The sequence below is a fragment of the Ochotona curzoniae genome, unplaced genomic scaffold, assembly GCF_017591425.1.
Source record: "Ochotona curzoniae isolate NIBS_2020 unplaced genomic scaffold, NIBS_Ocur_1.0 scaffold_4506, whole genome shotgun sequence".
In the NCBI taxonomy this organism is placed as follows: domain Eukaryota; kingdom Metazoa; phylum Chordata; class Mammalia; order Lagomorpha; family Ochotonidae; genus Ochotona; species Ochotona curzoniae.
The window spans coordinates 1,158,239-1,182,170 of NW_024467119.1; the positions used below are offsets into that span (position 1 = coordinate 1,158,239).

At 45.1% G+C, this 23,932-nt stretch overlaps 1 protein-coding gene across 1 annotated transcript in view; it reads right to left on the bottom strand.

The window, feature by feature from the left end:
* The window catches only part of CSMD1 (CUB and Sushi multiple domains 1), a 1,316,379-nt gene that overhangs the window by 242,929 nt on the left and 1,049,518 nt on the right, over positions 1 to 23,932 (bottom strand). The window contains exons 24-25 of the mRNA XM_040967079.1: positions 2,147 to 2,338; positions 1,648 to 1,774 (exon numbers count right to left, since the gene is read on the bottom strand). Coding sequence (XP_040823013.1) covers positions 1,648 to 1,774; positions 2,147 to 2,338 — 319 coding nt within the window. The remainder of the gene's footprint in view (positions 1 to 1,647; positions 1,775 to 2,146; positions 2,339 to 23,932) is intronic.

Sequence of the window (23,932 nt, forward strand, 5' to 3'; positions counted from 1 at the left end):
AGAGAACTAACCAGCAGATAGAAGCTCTCTCTCTCCCTCTCTCATTGTGTGTGTGTGTGTATGTGTGCTACTCTTTCAAATAAATAAATAAAGCTTTTTAAAAATTCACATTTTTTTTTAGTTAAAAAGGTGACTTCATTGATTTTCATGAGGAATATAGAGACTTTGGTACTCAAATACCACATATATAGATATAGATTAGATACAGATATAGATATATCTGAATTTATCTAGGTTATGAACATGTTGGCCCTGAAGGAGCTACTACAAAGGAGCGTTTGCACCAATTGCACTGAGGACTGGTTCTTGCTTCTTTCACTAGAGTCTGCCTGAGGCATCTCCACCTCGGCTCCCCGCACGCCCAGACAGCACTGTGACTGCAGACCAGAGGAGGCCAGCATTCCAGGAAGAACCACCGAAGGGACTGCACATCCCCACCCTGCGCCGTTAAGTTTTCACTCAGTTACGCAGCTGTGTGGCCGACGAGCCCATGTGAGCTTTAGCATGTGACGGATGGGATGCCTCTATGAGCAAGGAGGATGAAAGCCCCTGACGTGTGTCCCTCTTCCACCCAACACAGGGTGTCATCAGGACTATGGTGCATGGGACAGCACCAGGGAAACCTGAAGATGCATGACAGGTACACACAGGCTGCAGGGAGCTGGCATCCCTATAAATGAACCCTGTAGTGAAACGTAAAGCAACTACAATGAAAAAAAAGTCCAGCACAGGAGAAAGGAACTTTTAAGAAGTGTTGTGGAGGACAATGACCTCTTCATTAGCACAAAGGACTGTAATTAAGGAACTGACTTTAAAATTACCTTTTGTGTTATGCACCACAGCTTTGGACACAGGCTTCTGCCTAGAACACAGAGAACTTACTCTAAAAATACCACTTTCTTTAGCTGAAGAAACACCATAATAACTTGGTATGTTCAATTAAAACAGAAGAGTTACAATTTAAATGTACATTTTTCTGCAACTTTTAATGACTTCCTTTTAGATGTGTAACTTTAGGTTACACTAGCCTGTTGGTCTTGTTACACTGGCATTTTGTAAATGATCACACATTGCTCTTCCATCCTCACCAAGCTGCTTGCTCCTGGGCTCTATTCTCTTCCCAAGGTATGGTGGCATACCTTCTCTATATTATTACCTGGGGTCTTGTTCAGTCTGAGTTGGTACAATTGGCAAACCCAGCTCCCAGATCTGTCAGCTCCTCTCTCAAGCCTTCTACCATGATGAGCTGACCACATGGACAGAGGCTGGGCTAGGGAGCCAGCATCTTTCCCAACATCCCAGCTTAGCCACACCAGAGAAGTCAGATTGGGCCACCCTGCCCCAGCCAGGCTCACCCGGATCAGCGCTGCTCAGGTAACTCAAAACGTCATGAACAGATGACTTACGGTTTTACCTACTCACTTTTCAGAGAGGGAGACTAACTGATGCACTCACTTCCTTTTTGCTTTTGTTATACGTGGCTCAATGCAAAAGCCCAAAGGACTGGGGAAGCCAGGATGACAGGTACTGGGGAATGGAGTGACAGGTGTTTGGACTGAGCAGGCAGCTGCAGCACGGCCATCTCCACCACCAAGAAGAGAAGAAGCCTCGGTTCCCAGACCCCATGCAGAGGGACATCACAACTACCTGATGGTCTTCCCAGGGTCTGCCTCTATGATCCATGTGCAGTGCAGGTTGTTGTCATAAGGAGCTGGGTAGCCAGGGGACAGGATTCGTCCTGATGTGGCCGCGTGTATCTGACCACCACATTCCGCTGCAAAAGACACAGAAGAGGGTTCCACTCTCAGGCTGTTTTACAAATGACCACCATCATGTCTGCGCATCTTACATCCATAGTAAACAGTCATGGTTCATTCTCCTCCCAACCTATATCCTAATGAAAGTCTGTCTGGCAATTTGAGTGCATGCAGCCATGAAACAAACATACATGGGATCCTTCCAGTCTGTGGTCTACTGACCACATCTCGGTGATTGAAATCTCTACTTTATATCTGCACATGCACACACATGCACCCACACACACATGCTTCAGGACATCTAAAAGCCCACACTGGAAAGACCAGAAAACCCCCACCCTTTGTTTTGGCCTGCCTCTGTGCAGTGGTGGCAGCTGGCTCCGACTCACCAAGGCAAGAGGGCAATGGCTTGTCCCACACTCTGCGGTCTCCACTCAGACAGGTCAAAGTGTTGCTGCCATGCATGGCATACCCTGGGTTACAACTATACAGCACCACGGTGTCGGTAAAGTGGCCTTCATCGCGGATCCTGTAGCCATAATTGGGGATGCCTGGATCCTCACACTTGACGAGATCAAAACCTAAAAGAGAAAGTGAAAAAGAACAAGTAGAATTTATTCTTACAGTTAGGCATACTAGTTATAAATAGAGGTTAAATAAGAGCAGACACGCTGCAGCTAAGAGCCCAAGTGCAAGTCTCGGGCTGGGTTCTAGCTCCAATTTCCATCCAATGCACTCCGTTGGAGGCAAAAGTGATGGGCCAGTTCGTGCATTCTTGCCACTCACATGGGTAAGCTGGAGTGAATTTTGGCCTCATGGTTTTAGGTGGTCTAGTCCAGGATGATGGAGGCATTTGGAGAAACAGAAAGAAGATGGGAGATCTGTCTCTACCTGCTTTCCTATCCCAGATCAACGGAACTCCATGGATATGGCGTACTGATGTTGCCAAAGCTGTTCCATGCCTAGAAGACTGAGCATGTGCAGTGCTGGGAGCTGTTCCCTCACTGCTGTGTGAGGAGATGAGGACTGACTGTGTGCAGTGCTGGGAGCTGTTCCCTCACTGCTGTGTGAGGAGATGAGGACTCAGTGTGTGCAGTGCTGGGAGCTGTGCCCTCACTGCTGTGTGAGGAGATGAGGACTGACTGTGTGCAGTGCTGGGAGCTGTTCCCTCACTGCTGTGTGAGGAGATGAGGACTGACTGTGTGCAGTGCTGGGAGCTGTTCCCTCACTGCTGTGTGAGGAGATGAGGACTCAGTGTGTGCAGTGCTGGGAGCTGTTCCCTCACTGCTGCGTGAGGAGATGAGGACTGACTGTGTGCAGTGCTGGGAGCTGTTCCCTCACTGCTGTGTGAGGAGATGAGGACTGACTGTGTGCAGTGCTGGGAGCTGTTCCCTCACTGCTGTGTGAGGAGATGAGGACTGACTGTGTGCAGTGCTGGGAGCTGTTCCCTCACTGCTGCGTGAGGAGATGAACAGTGCTGGGAGCTGTTCTCTCACTGCTGTGTGGTGACCAGGGCTGAGCATGTGTGCAGTGTTGGGAACTGTACTCTCACTGCTGGATTTAGGCATCTCTGAGGACAACTGCATTTGTTTTAACATTTTCAAGCACAGGAAGAATTCAAATTTAGGTAGAAACAGAAGTGGAAACCTCATGTGGCCCCTCAAAAAGTCACTTAGCAGATCACTTAGTAGTTTAGCAGCATCATGGCATGTCACGCTTTTTTTCACACAGCCCTGCACCAGATTTCCAAGTGATTCATATCTGTAGCCTAGCCCCATGTGTTTACATGAAATAGATTCTCTTCACTATCATTGGTTGGGGCTTATTTGGCCATTCCAGAATTCATTTTTACCAAGTTTACTGGACTGAAGAGGATTTGTTTTCTTGAAGCTTCCCATGTTTGGGCTGGCATCACGGAGCAGCAGTTTAAGCCTGCACTTACAGTGATGGCTGGACTTCAGGCTGCTCATTTGCTGAACCAGCTTCCCGCTAATACACCTAGGGTGGCAGTAGGCAACACTTCGGGGCTCCAAAAGCCACTTAGGGGTATTGATGGAGTCTAGACCCCTGGCTTCTGCTGGCCCCAGGTCTAGAAATTGTTGCCATTTGGGAATGAACCAGAAGATGAACGACACACACTCTCTCTTCCTCTATCTTTGTTTCTCTCTTTTGACTAAATCAATACATTTTTTAAAAGCAAGCCCCTCCTGAGGAGTAGTGATCCATGCATGGTCACAGCTGGAGTCCCACACTGGACATGATGCTGAGGGGCAACCTGTACCAAAAGCCCCGGCCCTGTTCCCTGAGCCAGCGCTATGGTGTCCAGAGAAGCTGATGTGGCCTCTACAGATTGCACTGGCCACCCCAGCACCCCAGATGGACATGACTGTGTTCTTAAGTCAGTTGAGACTGCACCTTATGCTCTCAAGCTCACAACTAGGCAGCTGGGTCCTTCCACAAATGACATGAGTGTTGTTAAATGTTTAAACAGCGACATAGAACCACAATCCCTTAAAAGCATCAGCATTGCCTTTCAAGTTTGATGAAATACACTGACTTGATGGCTATATGAGACCTGGACTCTGAAAGGACAGCATGCAATTTTAGGATACAGAGCCAATACTGCTTCAGGGAAACACATGCTAAGGTTTCTTAGACTCTAAAGATTTTTAAAGATATTGCATTCAAGTCAACAAAGAGGATCCTGCATAAGGGGAGTTATTTGCATGCTAGTGTGAATTTAAAAGTCACTGAGATTTTTGGTGCAGTGCTAAGAAAGAAAGATTCTAAAATGACAGAGGCTCCACCTTCTCCGTCTCGAAGCCATTGGCCTGAGGAAGTTGTGGCAGAAGTGCTGACTCTGGCTTTATTTCACGTTGTAGAAACTTAAAAAACAAAAACAAAAACAAAAACGATGCAAGCATAATGTGCCAAACAAAGAATGATGGCAGAAGCAACTGACACTTGGTCATTTGGTAATTCCGGTGCTGCTGTTTCCATGAGTTTCATACATCACTAGCACAGTAAAGATGCTATAAAATGAATGTTCCCTTTAAGACAAGCTCCAAACGGCATGTGGATGAAAATACTAACGCACATCTTTTCAGGAATTTGTCTTCACACTTTTTTTTAGGATTTCTACCCCTCCTCCACTCTAAGTCAAACAGGAGCTCAGGATTATAGACAAACACTTCTTTCTAGAGAGGACTTCATTGGAAGGGCCGTGCCCATGTCCAGGCTGAGCCAGAAAAGCCCATGGAGACAAGGCACCCTCCTCTCTCACCTGTCTGTGCTGAGCAGAAGGCATGCCCAGCTCAGGCAGCTTCAGGCTCCCAGGAGAACACACTTCTCATCAGAGGCTCTGACAGCCTCTTCTGTGAACACCTGGGAAATCCTGAAACTTTCACAGGAACAAGAAGCTATTTCTCTGGGGTACTTAGAATGTTTCTGTGAGTGTGTGTGTGTGTGTGTGTGTGTGTGTGTGTGTGTGTGTGTGTGTATCTTTTTTGTAAAAATTTTCTTAGTAATCTACTAAACATTGTTAAGTACAAACACACATATATTTACTTCTTTGTATTCAGAAGAAAGAATACCCTATTAATCAACTGTGGATTCCATTCATTTGCCATTACCTGGAAACAAAAGGGGCCCAAGGGGGACTCACTGCTTACTTACATTTCTGTGATTCCCTTAAGAAGTAAAGTTGATGAGCCAGACCCTTAACTGGCAAGCATACACAAGAGTCTGGTCTGGGGATTATCTCAGACAAAGTCTCTTTGGGGATCTCCCCCAAGTGAACCCCTAGACTCAGAACTCCAATACTGGGGAGAACTGCACGATTGGTGGACTGACTATGGAGTGCATGTGTCAGAAATGGGCCTCCTCGGTGGCTAAGACAGAGCAGTAGATGGCACGCCCAGCAGTCGAAGGCATGCCCAGCAGTGGACAGTATGCCAATGGATATGGCAGTCCAATGGGCCTACAGAACATCTGGTGCCAGAGCAGAGGAAGGAAGACAGAACAAATTGGTCAACTACCCCAGTGAAGTGATGACAGCAAATATCAGGGTGAATGGAGACTCTAGGGTATACTAAGTTAGCCAATGAGGTTTGGAGAGATTTCCTAGTCATTGAATTAGCTAGGCTGACAGCATTTCAGACTCATGAAAGCCGTTTTGGCGAATCCCTCGGAAACCCTGAGTTGATGTCGGATGGCTTTCCCCATTCCTGGGTTGGGGTGGTTGAGAAGATGGTTGCGGCTTCTCCTCTTCTCTCTCCCTTTCCAGAAAAATAAATATTGCAAACAATGGTCTCATCCACTTTGCCCTAACTCTGGATCCTTCCCACCCTGATCAACTATGTAAACACCTCAAAAGAAATTTTTTTTAAAAAGTTGAATAACAGTAAGTTCTTGTGATGTTCAGTTTGCAAATGCAAACCAGTTTCATCAAGAATGAGACTCTGGGTGCAGTGTGCTTTGGCCTTTCACACTACTGAGTCCTGGCCCCTCTACTGGTGTTGAGTTTTAAACTGGTATCTTAGCCACCATTTTCCATGTCTCCTTCATACTGGTTTACTAGTGATGGCAATACTTTATGATATTGGAAGCAGAATCAATGGAAAGATGCTTCAAATCTTCCAAAAATAACAACAGTACACAGGATGTACATGATACTTAAACTTTAAAGTGAAATGCCAAATCAGTTACCCCAAGTATTTATCTGTTTCTCTGCAACCATCTTATTTGTGTAATCAGATCAGTCATCACATAGTTATAAGCTAAACCAGATCAAGAATCACAGCAGTCAATCCTGAGATATTTTATAGTTCTGAACTTATCAAATGAAGCCAAGTCTTCGCTATTTGCTGCAGTCTGTTCTTGTGCAGGAGTCTCAGTCATTCCTAGAGTTGCCATCCATTCCCATCCTAGCATTTGCATGGGAGGACACCAATCACTCCAGCCTCCATGAAGATATTGCCAACGGAGGGATATGGCATCTGGAGCGAATCAGCGAGAGCAAGGAAGAGTACAGAGCCCAGTAACCCGCCCTCCGTCCAGCCAGTGTCCTGGAACACACCGGAGCAGGGACTGCTGCTTACTGCTGTCACACTGGGTTCAGAACTCAGAGCACCACAACACATGATAATCAAGCTCTCCTCAATCAAACATAAGGAAAAGATCCTTAAATGCACAAATGAAAAAAAAAAAAAACTGACATACAAAGAAATGCCAATTAAACTTACAGGAGACCTCTCACTGGAAACTCTACAGGCCAGAAGAGAATGGAGCGACATATTCCAGATTTTAAGAGCAAAAAATTGTCAGCCCAGTATAACGTGCCCAGCAAAACTTTCCTTTGTCTTTAAAAATGAAATAAAATTCTTCTACAGTAAAGTTAAAAGTATATGCTTCTTCCAAACTTGCCCTACAAATGGTACTCAAAGATGTTCTCTTGACAAAGAAAGGGATAGTACTGACCACAACCAAAGGAAAATGTAAAGAACATCCCAGTAAAATAATTACAGAAGACTAAACCAATGAACAACCTATTGCAAAAATGACAGAATGAAATTACCTCCTATTTGTATTAACCCTGAATGTAAATGGCTTCAACTCATCAATCAAATATCCTAGCTCAGTAGATTGGATTACAAAACAAAACTCAACTATTTGTTGCCTACAGGAGACATATCTCACCAACATATCAGCAGAAACTCTATCTCACGGATTTGGATGTTTTTGTTAATTTCATCTCTTCAAAACACTTTCTTCTGATTAAATTCTTCAATGACTCATAGATCATATAGTGGCATCATTTCCTCCAAGAAAGTTCTTGATTTTCTTTTTCATTTTTTCAGTGACACATTAGTCATTCGGTAGCTTGTTATTTAACTTCATCGTATTGTTAATTTCTTTTATTCTTCCTGTTGTTTATGTTTTGTGGCTTTACATTTAAAGGGATGTATAGTAACTGTGTAATGGACACTATCACATTTAGTAGCATGCTATTTAACTTCATGACACTGTAAATTTCTATTTTTCTTCCTGCTTTTGAGTTTGTACTGTGGGTTTTCATTTAAGGGGATGTACTGTAACTGTGTAATGGAGACTATCATACCCAGATGTGAGGATACAATGCAGTATGCATCTCTACTTCCATACTGTATCTCTCTGCTATTTTCCATGCCCACAATAATGAACATATGACTGTGTATGAAGAACTATACTATAGTAATGATATAGGGGAACTCAGTGAGGGAGAAGGAATTGGACAGGGGATAAGGGAAATCACAGGACCTAGGGAACTCTATCATAAAATGATAATAATAAAAAGAAATAAAATTTTAAAGAAGAACTCAGGAGCAGTGTTTTTGTTTTGTTTTGTTTGAGTTTCTTACTTGGCTCTCAAAGTATTTATTATCGGTTCTGAGCCAAGAACTTCATTGTGCATTACGAGTAGAGCTGAATGAAACAAGGCTCCTGTTTTATACAATCGGGTTAATTACATAAACAGGAAGATTAACAGCTGGGGGAAATGAAGAAAATACTATATCAAAGGATTGGATGAAAGTGAAGAGAGGAGAGCACAGGGCTTTGCAGAAGAAATAAAGTGTGAGTGGGTCTGGCTGGATACATAGACCAAGTCAGAATCCTAGAGACAGAACATGCTGGATACACAAGCATTCCGAGCCACTGCAGCAGGAGATCCTCCTAGCTTGCAGGAGGGTGAGACTTGTGTTTTTCCAACTATTCATGTTAACTGAGCAAGGACTAGGGTGAGGAGGGCCCTAGAATCGAAGATAGAAGAGGACTTTCCAATGGAAAAGGCCATTATAGACTAGTGAGCAGCACAAGGAGGTGAGATGTCACTGGGACGTGATAGGAACACAAGGAGAGGATGCAAGTATGTGCAAGGAGATGATCAGAAGAGAGACCACTGTGAGGCCTGCACTGATGCTTCTTCTTCAACAGCAATGAGCCTATAGCAGCAGGGTACAGGGGCTGAGTGGGGTGAGAGTGGGCAAGCTCGCAATCCCGGGCTTGGAGCTTCACAGATGTCTGCAGGTTGATGGCCTACCATGAGCAGACGAGGCAGGAAGAAGGGAGCTGGTGTGCCAGGTGTAGTGGAGCAGGAAAAGCATGTGACTTCTGGGCACACTGCTCCTGTGTGGTTCCAGATACCAGGCACACTGCTCCTATGACGTTCCAGATACCAGGCACACTGCTCCCATGACGTTCCAGATACCAGGCACGCTGCTTCCATGACGTTCCAGGTACCAGGCACACTGCTTCTATGATGTTCCAGATACCAGGCATGCTGTTCCTGTGTGGTTCCAGATACCAGGCACGCTGCTCCTGTGTCGTTCCAGATACCAAGCACACTGCTCCTATGACGTCCAGACACCTGGCACACTGCTCCTGTGTGCTCTCTGCTATCTGAGACCCAGCTTTCCACCAGCAATTCTGGCCCCTTGGTCAATTTCTTTCTTCGGGGCCCAGCACTGTAGTCTAAAGGCTAAAGTCCTCACCTTGCACAAACCAGGATTCCATACAGGCACTGGTACTAATCCTTGTGGGAATATCTTCCTCTCTGTCTCTCCTCCTCTCTGTATATCTGCCTTTCCAATAAAAATAAATATTTAAAAAAAAATTCTTTCTTTGTAGACTGGGAGGTCAAAGGTAAGGTCAACACCATACTCATACATAATCAAAACACAAAATTCTAAAGGGGAAGACTTATTCTTACTATAAAAGTCAGTATTGTACTTTCAATTATGATTTCTTCTTCATGACACAGCCAGTGAAATCAATGTGAGGGCTTCATCTACTACTTCATTTTTAAGCAGAAGTGTATTTGAGAGGATGATTTCTTAATACACCTTGATCCAATATATGGATGGATATAACATGAAAGAGAAAATGTTCACACAGCTCTCAGGCTCATGCTCTGACCCCTGCACTCACTCACTGCCACACACATGTTTAAAGTGCCTCCTCTGCCCCCTCCCACAGGATTCACAGTCTGTACAGCATGGGAAGTAGCATGCAATGGTTAACATTGGCTGAAGCACAATCCCTGCGAATCCCACACATGTGTCCCATGGTTCCAGACTGCATCTCCATCTGCAGACGCAGCCCTGTCCTATGGACTGCTGGGGCAGCGAGTGCTCCATGCAGTGGAGGAACAACCCTACTGGCCTCGGGGCTGCACAGGAGCACAGGGCAGCCCGTACACAGCCCTTTCCTATGGACTGATGGGGCAGCCAGTGCTCCATGCAGTGGAGGAAGGTCCCTGCTGGCCTTGGGGCTGCACAGGAGCACAGGGCAGCCCGTACACAGCCCTTTCCTATGGACTGATGGGGCAGCCAGTGCTCCATGCAGTGGAGGAAGGTCCCTGCTGGCCTCGGGGCTGCACAGGAGCACAGGGCAGCCCATGTGCAGACAGTCTCGCACCCAGAGACAGAGAAGGCAGCTTCCATATGAGCCACCTGTCCTTCCCCAGGCACAATGGCCAAGCTCCTAGGTGATGCTTGCTGCAGGGATGTGAGCACGTGGATGTGTGTGCCCTGGGGCAGGGCAGTTCCCAGAAATGCAGCAGGACCCCTCTTCCCAGTCTCTCCGCCTGCCACATAGCGTGGAACCTGATGACCTTCACAATGCATGGCTAACCAAGGTGCTGGGCTCCTCTGCCCTTCAGACAAGCCAGCAAGTAAATGCCTCTCCAAAAAGCTCTCTCCCTTTTCATATGTATGTATATATACTCTAAGGATAATATGTTTCAAAAAATGAAACTTAGGAGGCTTTTATCTTAAACCCTGATATGCTAAACTTGCTTATAAACACCCCTTTTACTTGTAAGTACCCAAATAGCCAGCACTGATCTAAAAAGAGAAAGCTGCTGCAAGCATCCATGCTAGCATTCAATCTTCATGATCAAATGTAAATGTACAAAACACGCATATATAACTCCATCAAACTTGATGTCCAAATCACACAATAGCTAAAAATAGAATCAATGTAGTGTTTGGTTTCTTCTGAAATTAAGTATCAGCACAGAGAGCCAATCCTGAAGAAGGTGGCAAATGCTATAGTAATGACACAGGGGAACTCGGTGAGCGGGGAGGCATCTGGGGAGGGGATAAGGAAATCACAGGGCCTATGGAACTGTATCATAAAATAACAATAATAAAAAGAAGCAAAAAAAAAGAGTCTGAATACTGTAAACCAAATATTGTAACTGGAAAACATTTATAATATTGTAATCTCAACCTTCACAAATGCTCACTTTCAATTTTATATATTTTTTAAAGAGAACATTTTTATAAAACTGAATTTGCAAAATCTAAAGGTAGGGATATTTTGTTATTTTAAGATTTATATGATTTTATTTTTTATTTTGTTTTAGACACATAGTTTAAAACATAAGAAATCCATTTATTTAAAAGTGGACAATGGAGGAAGTGCGTTAAGAAAACAGAAATGAGCTCTTTTTAAAACTATCAGTATAGAGTTATAATTTCCATGGTGGAAAGATCTGTAATATTTACATTCATATTCATTTGGTTTTAGATGGAAATATCCAAACTGAAAACTCACGTTTGAAAAGTATTTTACTGTCACAGCAAAATACAAGCTGAGGCTCATTCCTTATTTTCTGTCACGGATATTGGTGCCTAATGGTGGTTTAGGAAACAAGGAAACGGACTGCGCCCAGCCTCCAGGTGTGTATTTCTGGGAACAAGCTGGTGCGTTCAAAGGAGGAGTGACGGCTTCTTACTGGATGAGTATGCTTCCGAAAGTCCATGGGACGTGCAGACTACGAATAAACCACTGTCTCCTTGCATCCAATTGAACCTATCTCTCACTATGAATGGCAGGTGTAGTCTCTGCTGGCTGGTGCTTCAGGCTGCTGTGCCTATGCTGTCATTTTTGATACACAGAATCATCTTACAGAAAGTGAAGGCCTGTGTGGCAGGAGCCCCACCTGAGGGCAGGAGCTCTGGAGCTTTTCAGGGTGCGGTCAGCAGGCTGCCCAGGGAACCTGGGCTTCCTTGGAGCAACCCCAAGTTCAGACTCTCCTTCCAAGAGTCTGTAGGGGCACGGAGCCCAACAGGCAAGGAGACCTTTGAAGGAACCTATCTGCTCCTGATACCGTCCAGGGTCCCCACTTGTTTCAGCCCTGCAGGACGCAGGCAGTGAGGACAGGTGGCACCCATCCCTGGCCTGGAGCCTGGGGGCTGCATCCTCACAGTGTTTTCTGGGTCTCCTGACTCTTCCGCTTCCCGAGGGCCTCAGGCAGTGAAGGACAGGTGGCACCCTGTCCCGGCCCGGGGCCTGGGGGCTGCCTGGTATCTCTCTGGGTTTCCTAACTGTTCAGCTTCCCTGGGGCTCCATGTGAACCACAATGCCTCCTTCTTCATCCCCTACCAGGGGAAGGGGGTTTTATAAGCAAAGCAAAGGATTGATGGAAGTATTCTGAGCTCCTCATCACGACACACCATCTAAGTGTAAGGAATTATCCACAACACTTGAATTTATCGCCGTTGCTCTGATTCATATGCTGCTACTTTTATTATTCTGCAACTAATAAATACAAAGGAAGTGCCTCGCTCTGGGCAGGAATGTGCCACCACAGGCAGTGTGGCGAACTCATCAATAAGCAGGAAGTGACAGCCACAACTAGACCTTGCTAGCACATTGTGGTGGCAGGAAGTAGGGGCGCCTGTTCTCCCTCTGCATATCTCATTCTCCCTAAGACTTTTGCTGAGTGACTGCCATCCATCTGGCTAACTGTGGGGTGTGCGTGTCGGTCATCTTCGCATGGCTTGGTCTTGGACCTTAATGGATCAGACTACCCAATACCTGAACCCTGGGGCAATCTAACCCCACGGTACCCACAAGCCACTGTCCCTGCTGCCTACACAGGGACACATGAAGGTTCGTGTACCCTGGGCCCTGTGCTGTGCTCAGCTGCAAAATCACACAATGCAGGCAATCAGAAAAGTTCCACAAATGCTGTGGATGCAAGCGGTCATAGGAGAGCGGCACATTTCCAGGACACCCTCAATGCTCAATTTCACCTCTCTTCTCTTGTTGGCTGCCTGTGAAAGTGGCCACCGGGAAGGGGGACCTGCCCTTGATGCAGCGCTCAGCATTTGTACACCTCTGGACACATCTCCAGGATTCCCTCAACACAACATCTTGAATGATCTTCACCTCTCCTCTCTCGGGAGCTGCCTGTGAAAGCGACCACCGGGTAGGGGGACCTGCCCTTGATGCAGCGCTCAGATGTCTGTTCCTTCCTTTGCTTCCTAAACTGGTCAGGTTGGGTCAAAGCTTCCCTCCTCCTAGGAACAGGCCACCCTTCCTTGCTTGCTGAGACAGGTCCCAGTGGTGTCACTAATGGGACTCAGATGAGCAAGGTCTAAGACTCTGGGCCTCTGAGCCGGGCTCATTGGCCTCCTCACCTCTGCTCAAACCCTTCCCTGCTGCAGGCTCCAGCTCTATGCTTCCGACAGTCCTGACCAGTCAGCAGCCTGAACAACTTCACATTCTCACTAGAGCTGGAACATTTTTTTTCACTTGCTGATTACTAATTTTACAACTATTCTATGCGTTTAAGTTAGGAAACAGGCATTTCACATTTTAAAAATCAAGTGAGTAAAGATTGAAATAAATAATGACACGACCAACCAGCTTGCAGAAGGACAGATAAATGACTTCTTCTTGGTAAGAGGACCACCTCATGCAGGTGTTGCTTCTTCCTGAAGTGCAGGACTATTTCTAGAAGTTTCTAGAATGACAGCATTCCCTGTGCACAGAGGTTATCTGTGGATACACTATCTTGAATCCTTAACCATTAGACAAGAAAAATGCACTGGATTGTGATCCATCAAAAATTTGGCCACAGAGGAATTTTTCCTGTGTAGCCTGCCTATAAAATAATTTGATTATTCCGACAGGACAAATTCCTGATAGGAAATGCTACAGTTTCTAACTCTTGACCATGAGTGTTAGTTCTTGGTATTCACTGTTGAACAGTGTTAACTGTCTCTCTTCAGAGTCTTTGCAAAGTCCAAGCTCAGTATTACCAGTTAATTACCAGTTACCTCCGTATTTGTTTCATATCCTTTAGTTCAATGGGTTAGCAATGGGATCTAACAAATGAAAACTTTTTCACGTCAGTGTTTTGAATATGTTTACATAACAAAAACATGTGTTTGACTACAGTGTCCAGCGTCCAAACAGTCCACAAACACCCTTATGTGATTCTAAACCGCCATCTATTTTGTCACGTGCTAACAGCATCTCGATTGTCACAACACAGGATAGCACCTGGTGCAGCAGAGAAGAACTGCAATGAACACTCTCCTCCTCTGTTGGAGAGCCCAACTCCACTTCCGGCTCTGCCCTGACTCTGATTCCTGCTAGTGTGCACCTGTGAGCAGGCAGAGGACCGCTCGAGTCTTTGGGAGACCCAGACGGAGTTGCTGGCTCCTGGCATCATAGTGGCACAGTCCTGTGGCTCTTTGGAGAGGGATGCAAAGGATGGCATAACACTCTTCATTCTATCTCTGCCTTTCAAACAAATACACTTATTTTAAATTTTAAAAAGCGAGTGCTGCAACCTATGTAATAAAATGCAAAATGAGAATCAAGTTGAGCTCTGATTCATCCTCCTGGTATACCTTTCAGACAGGTGCAGTTACCTGGGTGTCCACCCTTCTCCACCAAGGGTCTCTGTGAACCTACATATCCAGGATGGACTAACTCGGCAGTTACCACTCTTTATTACCTCTGTAAGAGAACAGGCAGGAATCTGTCACCATTCCCCCTAACAGTTTAGATTTTATAGCAATTGTTGGTATTATTGGCCACCCTTGGTTTTATTTCACACCCAAGTTTATAGCCTTGAGTTGTGTCCCTGCAGATGCTTTCTTTCTCATGGTTACAATGATGGCCAATGACATGTTCATCAGCTCTGGCTGAGGAAAAGAAGTAGCAGTGTGACTCAGTCTCAAAGTCTCCCTAAAACATCAAGAAAACCACTGACACAGCTAAAAGTATTTATGGGGCCCAGCGCGGTGGCGCAAGTGGTTAAGGTCCTCGCCTTGCACACCTGGGATCCCATATGGGTGCCGGTTCTAATCCCAACAGCCCCGCTTCCCTTCCAGCTCCCTGCCTGTGGCCCGGGAAAGCAGTCGAGGATGGCCCAAAGCTTTGGGACCCTGCACCCGCGTGGGAGACCCGGAAGAGGCTCCTGGCTTCGGATTGGCATAGCATCAGCTGTTGCGCTCGAGCGAATCATCGGACGGAAGATCTTCCTCTCTGTCTCTCCTCTCTGTATATCCACCTTTCCAATAAGAAAATAATAATAAAAAAATAATAAATCTTTAAAAAAAAAAGTATTTATGGAAAGTTGTTCGAAGCTACGTGACCAGTGAGCCCTGGCTGACTCCAGTGCGGCCAGGAGGTCATGACATCGGTTGCACATTATAGGTAGCTTAGGACCCTATCAGACAATTCTCACACTACTGCAGAAGTCACGCATGCTTTGGTTTCATGGGATTCTCTGCAGCCTTGCTAATTCTTAGATGTTAGTCGTGATAACATGCATTCCTGAACATTAGGAAGCATAAGAATACATTTAGTTAGAAGACAGGAGACAGACTTGCATGGCCATGTCTGCCTCTAATTTGCATGGTGGAGTAAATCCACTAAGCAGCACACCATAAGTTAGTCACGGCATATTGTCCGCCAGCCTCCCTCCAGAGCTGGGAGAAGATCAACGCCCTGTTTCTAAGGCAGCATCGCCCAGAGCAGGCTTAAGCCTAAGGCTTTCATAGTGTGGCAGATCTATAGACACAACCGCAAGTCTTCACAATGCTGTCAAGAGGTAGGATGGTGACACAGATGTCAGGACACTTTTGGATTCAGCACCCGACCCCAGTTTCTGACCCCAGCTTCCTACCAAGCCAGACCTTGGGCGGCAGCCATGATGGCTCACGTAGCTGGGTTCCTGTCCACTTTGTGGGAGCCTTGGATCAAGTTCCTGGCTGCCAGTTTCAGTATTGGCCTACCACTGGCTTTTGTGGACATTTGGAGAACAGAAAAGCAGATGGGAGCTCTGTCTTCTTGTCTCTTTCGGATTCTGAAGTAAACTAAAGTAAGAACATTGTGCTTGACCCAAGCACTTCCTTAATATTTAGTAAAACTATTAAGCGTATATTTCATGGATTTCTCTCTATGAAATGCCTCCCTTGTTACATTTTGATTAGATTCCTCACAGGTACCTTGAGGCAACCTGCCTAGCTATTGTGTCCCAATGCACGCTCTATTGCATTCTGTCTGCTAAAGCCACTACATTACAGGATGTACATGTACACCATGATTCTGTGGGATTGCCTATAGAAGCAAAGGTGAAATGAAATCTTCAGAACTTTTAACAGTAAGGTGCAGCGTGCATGTCTGGAGTAGTGGGTTGGAATGGTTTGCGCATAGCAATCCCAGCAGCCACAACGGTGACGAGCTGTATTGGTTGAGTCATTCTGTCTCTTCACAGTGCAATAAATCCTGAATACCCAATTCCAGTGTGCTCTAATATGCCAGGTTTTTTAAAAAAATATATTAGGTTGAAGCTGTTAGAGCTCAATTTATTGACTTCCTTTGTCTTTACAGCTCAATGTCACTATATTGACCTTGAGAACTCCTGTGAGAATCATTGCAGTGGCAGCACTTGCAGTACAACCTGGATATAATATAGTAAGTGATCTGCAGCTCAATGTGAGGGAACAGAATTCAATATTAAAGCAAAGAGAATTAAGAACTACGGCCACAGGGTTAAGTGCAAATACTTAGAGGTTTAAACATTGGTTCTCCTTGTGAACAAATTGTGAAACAGGAAAGCTTTGTGACTTGATCTCAAGATCCAAATCCCTGCCTCCTTCTGTCCCTGTGCACCTGGCATCCTGCTGTTTCTCTTGTAACATCCAGCTCCTGTAATTGGGCTGACTTCCAGTATCTAAGTGACAGATAACTTCATATTTTTAAGGTTTGACTTACTTGTTTGCTTTCAACTAAGCAGGAGGGAGGAAAGAAAGAGGAGGGATGGAAAGAAGGAGGATGAGAGGGAGACAGGGAAAGGGAGGAAGAGAAAAGGAGGGGGAGGGAGGCAGGAGGGGAAAAGGAGGAAGGGATTTTTCATCTACTGATTCACTTGCCAGATGACTAAAACCCCCGGGCTTTGGTAGTGCTGGCAGGGACCTAAGTATACAGGGTATCTCCTGCTGCCTTCCCAGGCACATTTACCAGAAGCTGGATGGGAAGCAGAGCAGCCAAGACTTGAAGCAGTGCTCCTATATGACATGCTGGGCTTAGGTAGCAGGTTAGCAACCCTTGTCACAATGTCACATGGACATTGGGTCTCAGAATCCCTCCAGCAGACCTGGTCCCAGTGTCTATAGAGCATTGCCCTCAGACACGCACAGGAGTGTGTCAGCTTCTAAGACCCAATCCACAGTCATCCGCGCTGCCAGCTTAGTGCTGTCACGGAAATGCAGTGACTAACTAAAGCCATGTATTCTCCCAACACCAGTGTTCTGTTCCTCTAACCTATGAGTGTCTACTAGGTCTGTTTCCAGCATGTGAGTCTCTGGTGTGACCTCTGCCTGTCTGAAGTTCCTATCAGCAAGGACCTGAGCCATCCATACTGCAGGGATACCCAGGCCCCAGTCATCCACCTTGACTCAGTGTCTGTCTCCCACTTTATCTTCTGACCCTGGAGAGTTGACTACATCCTCTATCCACATGTCAGATATAGGACCGCACGGCAGACACTCAATGCCAAATACTTGCCTAAAATATCTTACAAAATCCTATTTGTTGTCAAACCTTTCAACTATCAAGTGAATACTATTACATAAGCCTTTGTCTTAAGAACTATTGAGAAAAATCACTCTTTTGGTTCTCTGTTGTTGATAATTATCAGCTTATATCCCAATCTCTCCGTATCGCACATCTTAACATGCTATGAGGCTGTATGCTAAAATCTCCTGTCATATCAGAGCTCAGCAACTGCAAACAAACAAAGTGCAAAGAAGATGGCATTGATGGGAATTTAGCAAAGCAACACAAAGTACCAAAGGAAAACCTTTCAAGAACACATAAATAAACAGTTTGCATAAATAAACAGAGGGAGATACTGACTGAATAAAAGGCATGTTGGTGTTAATATTATAGCATAGCAAGCTAAGCCACTGCCTGCATCTCCAGAATCCCACATCAGTTGGTTCACATCTTGGCTGCTCCACTTCCAATTTCCCTTCCTGATAATATGCTGGGAAAGCAGCAGAAGACGGCCCAAGTACTTAGGCTCTTGCTACCCAAGTGGAAGAATTGGGAGATGCTCCCGATCCTAGCAGTTGTGGACATTTGGAGGATGTAGCAGAGGATAGAAAATCTCCCTGTCTTTCCCTCTCTTTCTTTTCCTCTCTCCATTGGTGACACTGCCATAGTATGAATGAATGCATGAATGAATAAATAAATAAATAAATATTTTAAAGATAAGGAAAGTTATGAAACCCTTTTACTGATATCCACAAAGGGCCTTGTATTCATTATATCACTCTCTCAAAATAAAATTGCACAAATGTTTCTTATTACAACTGGCCCAGTTATAGTAACTGAAAATTGTAAATTATAAACTGGAAATTATAAATTTTCCAAGAATTGCCTCTGCTACATTAATAGCTACTTAAGAACACAATTGTCCTCAAGGTTTTGTATTTATAAACTACACGGTGACAACAAAATCTCACATGAGCTGCCAAAGCAGGTCATTGCTCCAAAGCTCCTTTATAGTACAACCCATGAAGAAAATTGAGAAAGCAGTGAATTCTACTCCTGGAATGTTACAATTTCACTCTAATCCAGCCTTGCTGATATGTTACAGCTAAGAATGTCTAGGAAAGTTGTAATGTATTCATTATCTATACAGCTAGATGGTAGGAACTACATTTGTGGTCTGCCACTTAGAAACATTTGCAAAGAGGAACACCTTCAAAATATGACATCATCCTTTTCAGAACATCAGTCGATCCCACAAAAGGCCATCAACTACAAACTGTGTCTGTGCACACTGCACACTCGTGGCATCTCCGAGTTGTCTCGGCCCTTCGAGGTGCGTTCTCAGTGACTCTACACCATATCCATGCGCACTGCACACTTGTGGCATCACCGAGTTGCCTCGGCCCCTCCAGGTGAGTTCTCAGTGACTGTACACCATATCCATGCGCACTGCATGCTCACGGTATCTCCTAGTTGTTTTGCAGCACTGCTGTGGCAGCACCTGGTATTTCTCCCTAGCACATTTACACTAGGGACACTCTTTCCTTTACAAGGGTATATTCAGAGCTAGTGTCACTGCCTTCCTGCAAGCACATCCTAGAATGGGACAACAGCCTCACACACCCTCAGCCTGCGTAAGCTTTTCTCAATCAGTCACCAGTACCAAATCTCCCCACCCCACCCGTGAGTCACCTACATGTGGGATGGCAAGCAAAGGGGCAGAAGAGCCGCAGCCAGGGCACACACTGCAAACGCCCTCTGGCTCTAAGACTGGGTACTACAGCAGGACTCTCCCAGTGCTGTGAAGCCTGTTTATGGTCAGATGCACACTGCAGGCACCACCAGACAACAGTGCACAGCCTGCTCAGACAAGCAAGCACCCTGATTCAGTTCTCCAAATCCAATAAGGATGTCCAGAATGCAAATTTTTGAACAGTCTCCCTTCCCCTTCGAACAGCAAGCAAATTGACAAGAAACTGTGCTGACTTCTCCATCAGCGATGGTCTGCATCTGTGACAAAATGAGCTGCTGATGATGGAGGGCAGGGACTCAGGATGGTGCAGGTGACCCAGGCCGAGCCTGCTGCTGCCCTGTACTCGGGCACCTGATGAGCCAGTCCTGCGCGTTTGCCAATGCCCAGTGCTATGTGTGGGCAATCTCCACACTCACATTCCTGGTTCTGTGATAGCCACAGTGAAGAGTGGTGCAGCAGGACTGACAGGCAGTGGATGGTTTGCATTCACATTAGGAAGGTCTGAGCAAAACTAAGGCCAACAGTATCAGCAATTTGTGCTCACTAAGGGTTTCCACCAAGAGAGCAGACCCAACCAAGATTGGCTGTCCTGTGACTCATCTTGAATTACAGCCATTCACACAATACCTTAGGTTACTTCCACCCTACCAGGCTAGAGACTGGGGCCCAGAGGTGCAGAGTAACTCCTCAGAATTTACACAGCACAAGTTCCTCCATCTGAGGCACTCTGTCCCCAGACAGCTGTCTTCCCACTTCCTTCTTGTAGAGCTGTATGTTGGAGTAGCAAATATACACAGAGGGTGATTTCTGAGCACAGAAAAAACTTCTGCAGTCCCACACTGGCATCACCGCGCATAGTCCTTGAAACAACCTAACTGGGGCACTATCTCTGTCCCTTCTCAGCTGTGCCATGAAGGGCAGGTTTCCTTCACACACTGCTCCCTTGCATCTACAGGACAGCTCATTATCATTTCAATGGGCTTCTCTAGTGCCAAATCAGGCATCATGCAAAAGTTCTACCAGCAAAACACATGGGCTATCTATTCACCAGGCCCGGGCCTCTGGCCCACCAGGGCTAGCCTTGCCCATCTCACATGTAGTCAATTTTCGAACTGGAAGGAGGAGAGCAGGAGGATGACCCTTCACTACCTTGGGCATCCCCCTCCTCTGTGTCCTGCTCTTCCCACCTGGAAGGCTGAAGCAACAACTCTTAAAGTCATACAGCACTGAGATGCTTTCAGACAAAGGTCATGTGTTCAAGACACAGCTTGAGGATTCTGGAGGATCTGGTGGCTAGGATTCCACGGAGTTAGGAATTGAAGTGAACCTGATCAAGTGTGGGGCAGGCCACACAGGAAGCCCTGGTGCCGTTCCCTTGCCCCATGTTCTGGGCCAGAATGCTATAAAACACAGACTCATGGCCAAGGGTGAGAGCTGCTTTTCCAAAGCCTCCCAGGATACTTCTGCAGGTCAGATACCTCACACATGCATTACATCACAGGATCACATGACTTCCTGGTTTAGGATCACTAATGGAGTCAATCTATGCAAGCTTCCCTTAGTTCACCTCAATAAATCTTTTAGCTGGGAGAGCTGCAATGACACCAAAGCCTTAAGAGGATGTTGCTGGTATCTGCTGAATCAGAGTGAAGAGTTAATGAGATAAAGGTGAGGACACACTGAAAGGGAAGTGGGACTCGGACATCTTGGATGGCCCCTGCAAATTCTTCCATGATGTGCATGCCTGTCCTTCCAGGCCACAAACAAAGCTTTCTCCTGCTCTCTCCTAGGATGCACAACACATGCTACCTGACTACTCAGTTGGTGAAGTCTGGTGATCACATTTCTGTTCCAATCTATTGTGTTTGCCTGAATTCACAAAGTTTTCTCCAATTGTTCTGAAGTCACTGATGCACAGGTGACAGCGAGGATTCAGCCTTTTGGGAACCTTGTCATCTATTGGGTGCTGGAATTTATATGACTACTAGGTCACCCTTTTTTAAGTCTCAGCTTTCTCTGAGACGTCATTGTTCAAGCACTATGAGTGGGTCTGCCTTGGTGTTGCCCAGCCCCTCTACTTGGTTTTCTAGGGCCTCTAAAATGAAGTCCCCAAAAATCCAATCTTGCTTCTCCATTTCTCCTTGACATAACCTCCATTCAGCATAGACTTCCGTGCCTCACAGGCTCAACAGTCACATGTGTCTTCCTGGAGACCTGCCCTCCTGCCCTGCAGATTCCTGGCCAGCTGGCTGATGATCATTTATTCAGTGGCTATTGAGACGAGATGAAGTCTCATAAATTAAGACTCGCATTTCATTGGTGAAAATAAAAGAGGTAAAGAGGAAGTATAAACAGGTGTGGGGATGTACAAGAAAAGATTACTGTAATTTAGACAGCAAGGCCTTATTAGGAGAATGGCACTTATACCTGATCTAAGGGAACAACAGGATTCTAGAGTCTTCAATAATTGTCAAAACAGCCTGGTACTGGCACAAAGACAGAAAGGAAGATCATTGGAATAGAATAGAAGCACCAAAAGGGAACCCACACAAATACAGCCAATTAATCTTTAACAAAAAGACCAATGACAACTCAAGCAAGTGGGAAGGCCTCTTTAGTAAATGTTGTTGGGACAACTGGCTGATAGCCTGTAGAAACAAAAAGATAGACCCACATCTATCACCATACACCAAGATCCAATCTACATGGATAAAAGACCTAAACCTACATCCAGAAACCTTCAAACTCTTGCAAGAAAATGTAGGAAATACCCTGCAAGACCTAGGAGTAGGTTCCGACTTTCTAAGAAGGACACCAAAAGCAATAGCAGTTGAGAACAGAATAAACAAATGGGACCTCATCAAACTAAGAAGCTTCTGTACAGCAAGGGAAACAATCAACAAAGTAAAAAAGCAACTCACAGAGTGGGAGAAGATCTTTGCACACGATATAGGCGATAGGGGGCTAATTTCCAGGATATACAAAGAACTTCAAAACAACCAAAAAACCAAAACAAACAAGCCACTCAATAATTGTCTTAAACAATCCTCAGAAAACCCTAATTGCTACTGATCAAGCTAACTCCCTTCCCCCCCATCCCATCTGTAGAAATCTTAATACATAAAAGCTACCTTTTATGACCAAGCAGCCATACACCAAACAGATCTTTTTTTTTTTTTTTTTTTTTTTAGCAAGAGGATCAGCTTAGGCAAAGAGGACACATTTTATGTGTCAAATTCAACATGTTAAAGATTGAACTCAGTAAAAGGTATTAAGAGCCAAATACATCAGTCCCTGTGAGCCAAGGTCATGAACTGGCTCCTTCAACATGTACAGATTACTTCCACAGTTGAGAATATGATTATATTTCATTTCTATATAGCAATAATAGTCACATTTTTAGTGATCAATGTTTCATAAGTGCTAAATGTGACTCCTAAGTCACATTTATTACCAGAGACCATCGTGTCTGCCTTATTTCTCTCTCCCAAGATTTCTTCTATTTATTTGAAAGTCAGAATTACAGGAAAGGGAGAGTACCGGTGAGAGACATATCTTCCATCCACTAGTTTTCTCTCAAGAAGGCCACAATAGCAGGGCTGGGTCAACCTGCAGCCAGGAACCAAATTTAATCTGAGTCTTTCTTTGTGTGGCAGGGGCCCAAGCACTTGGAGCAGATTATGCTGCTTTCTCTAGGCCATTAGCATGGAACCAGCTTCAAAGTGCAGCACTGGGGATGCCTCCTCCTCCACATGGGATGCCAATGAAGCAGGTGCTGGTTTTCTGCTGCATCACGGTGCTAGCCCTAACCGCCTTTGCTCCTGCGCTGCTCCCTCCATTGAGCACATGTATATACAATCCTACTGAACTAGGGTGCTTGCATGTGTCACTTGTCGAACTTTCAATTTAGTAGGGCAATACTCTTTTCATAATTATGCAAACTAAAATATGTTATCTTAAAATCTAATAAATGAATAAAGGGAAGAATGAAGAGAGGATGGAAGAAAAGGAAGGGAAGCAGGGGGGCAGGAGGAAGGTAATACCTTTATGTCCTTACAACTATATTTATGAATTACACTGAATCTGCTTTCTTTGTACTAACAGTGTAGTAACTCAAAAATTAGTCAGAAAAAAAACAAGAAAAGGCAAAATATGTTATATCAAAGAAATAAAAAATAAACAAATTTGAAATAAAACATGTTTTAAAATAAAGGTGCACTTTCTATGTTTTACTTTCCTCAGAAAACAGTAGCTGCCTAACAAATGCATATTAATAAACATGCATGTTAATGAACATGCTTTATTCCAATCTGCACCAAACGCAGCTTGGCTGTTTTTCATTTTCAGTGCCTATAGATACCTACACGCTTGATAATCAGCCATGATGCCTACTGAAGTCAGCTCATACAAAGTATTGGAAGACAAGCTCAACAAGGTTTAGCTTAGCAGATCTGGATTTGGATTCCAGCTAATATGCTCCCTGTGAGAAACTGCAGGAAAAGAATTAACATTTCAGAGACTTGGCTCCCAACTTTGGAAAAAAAAAAAATAAAAGGAGCTACTGAAAAGGACCTGG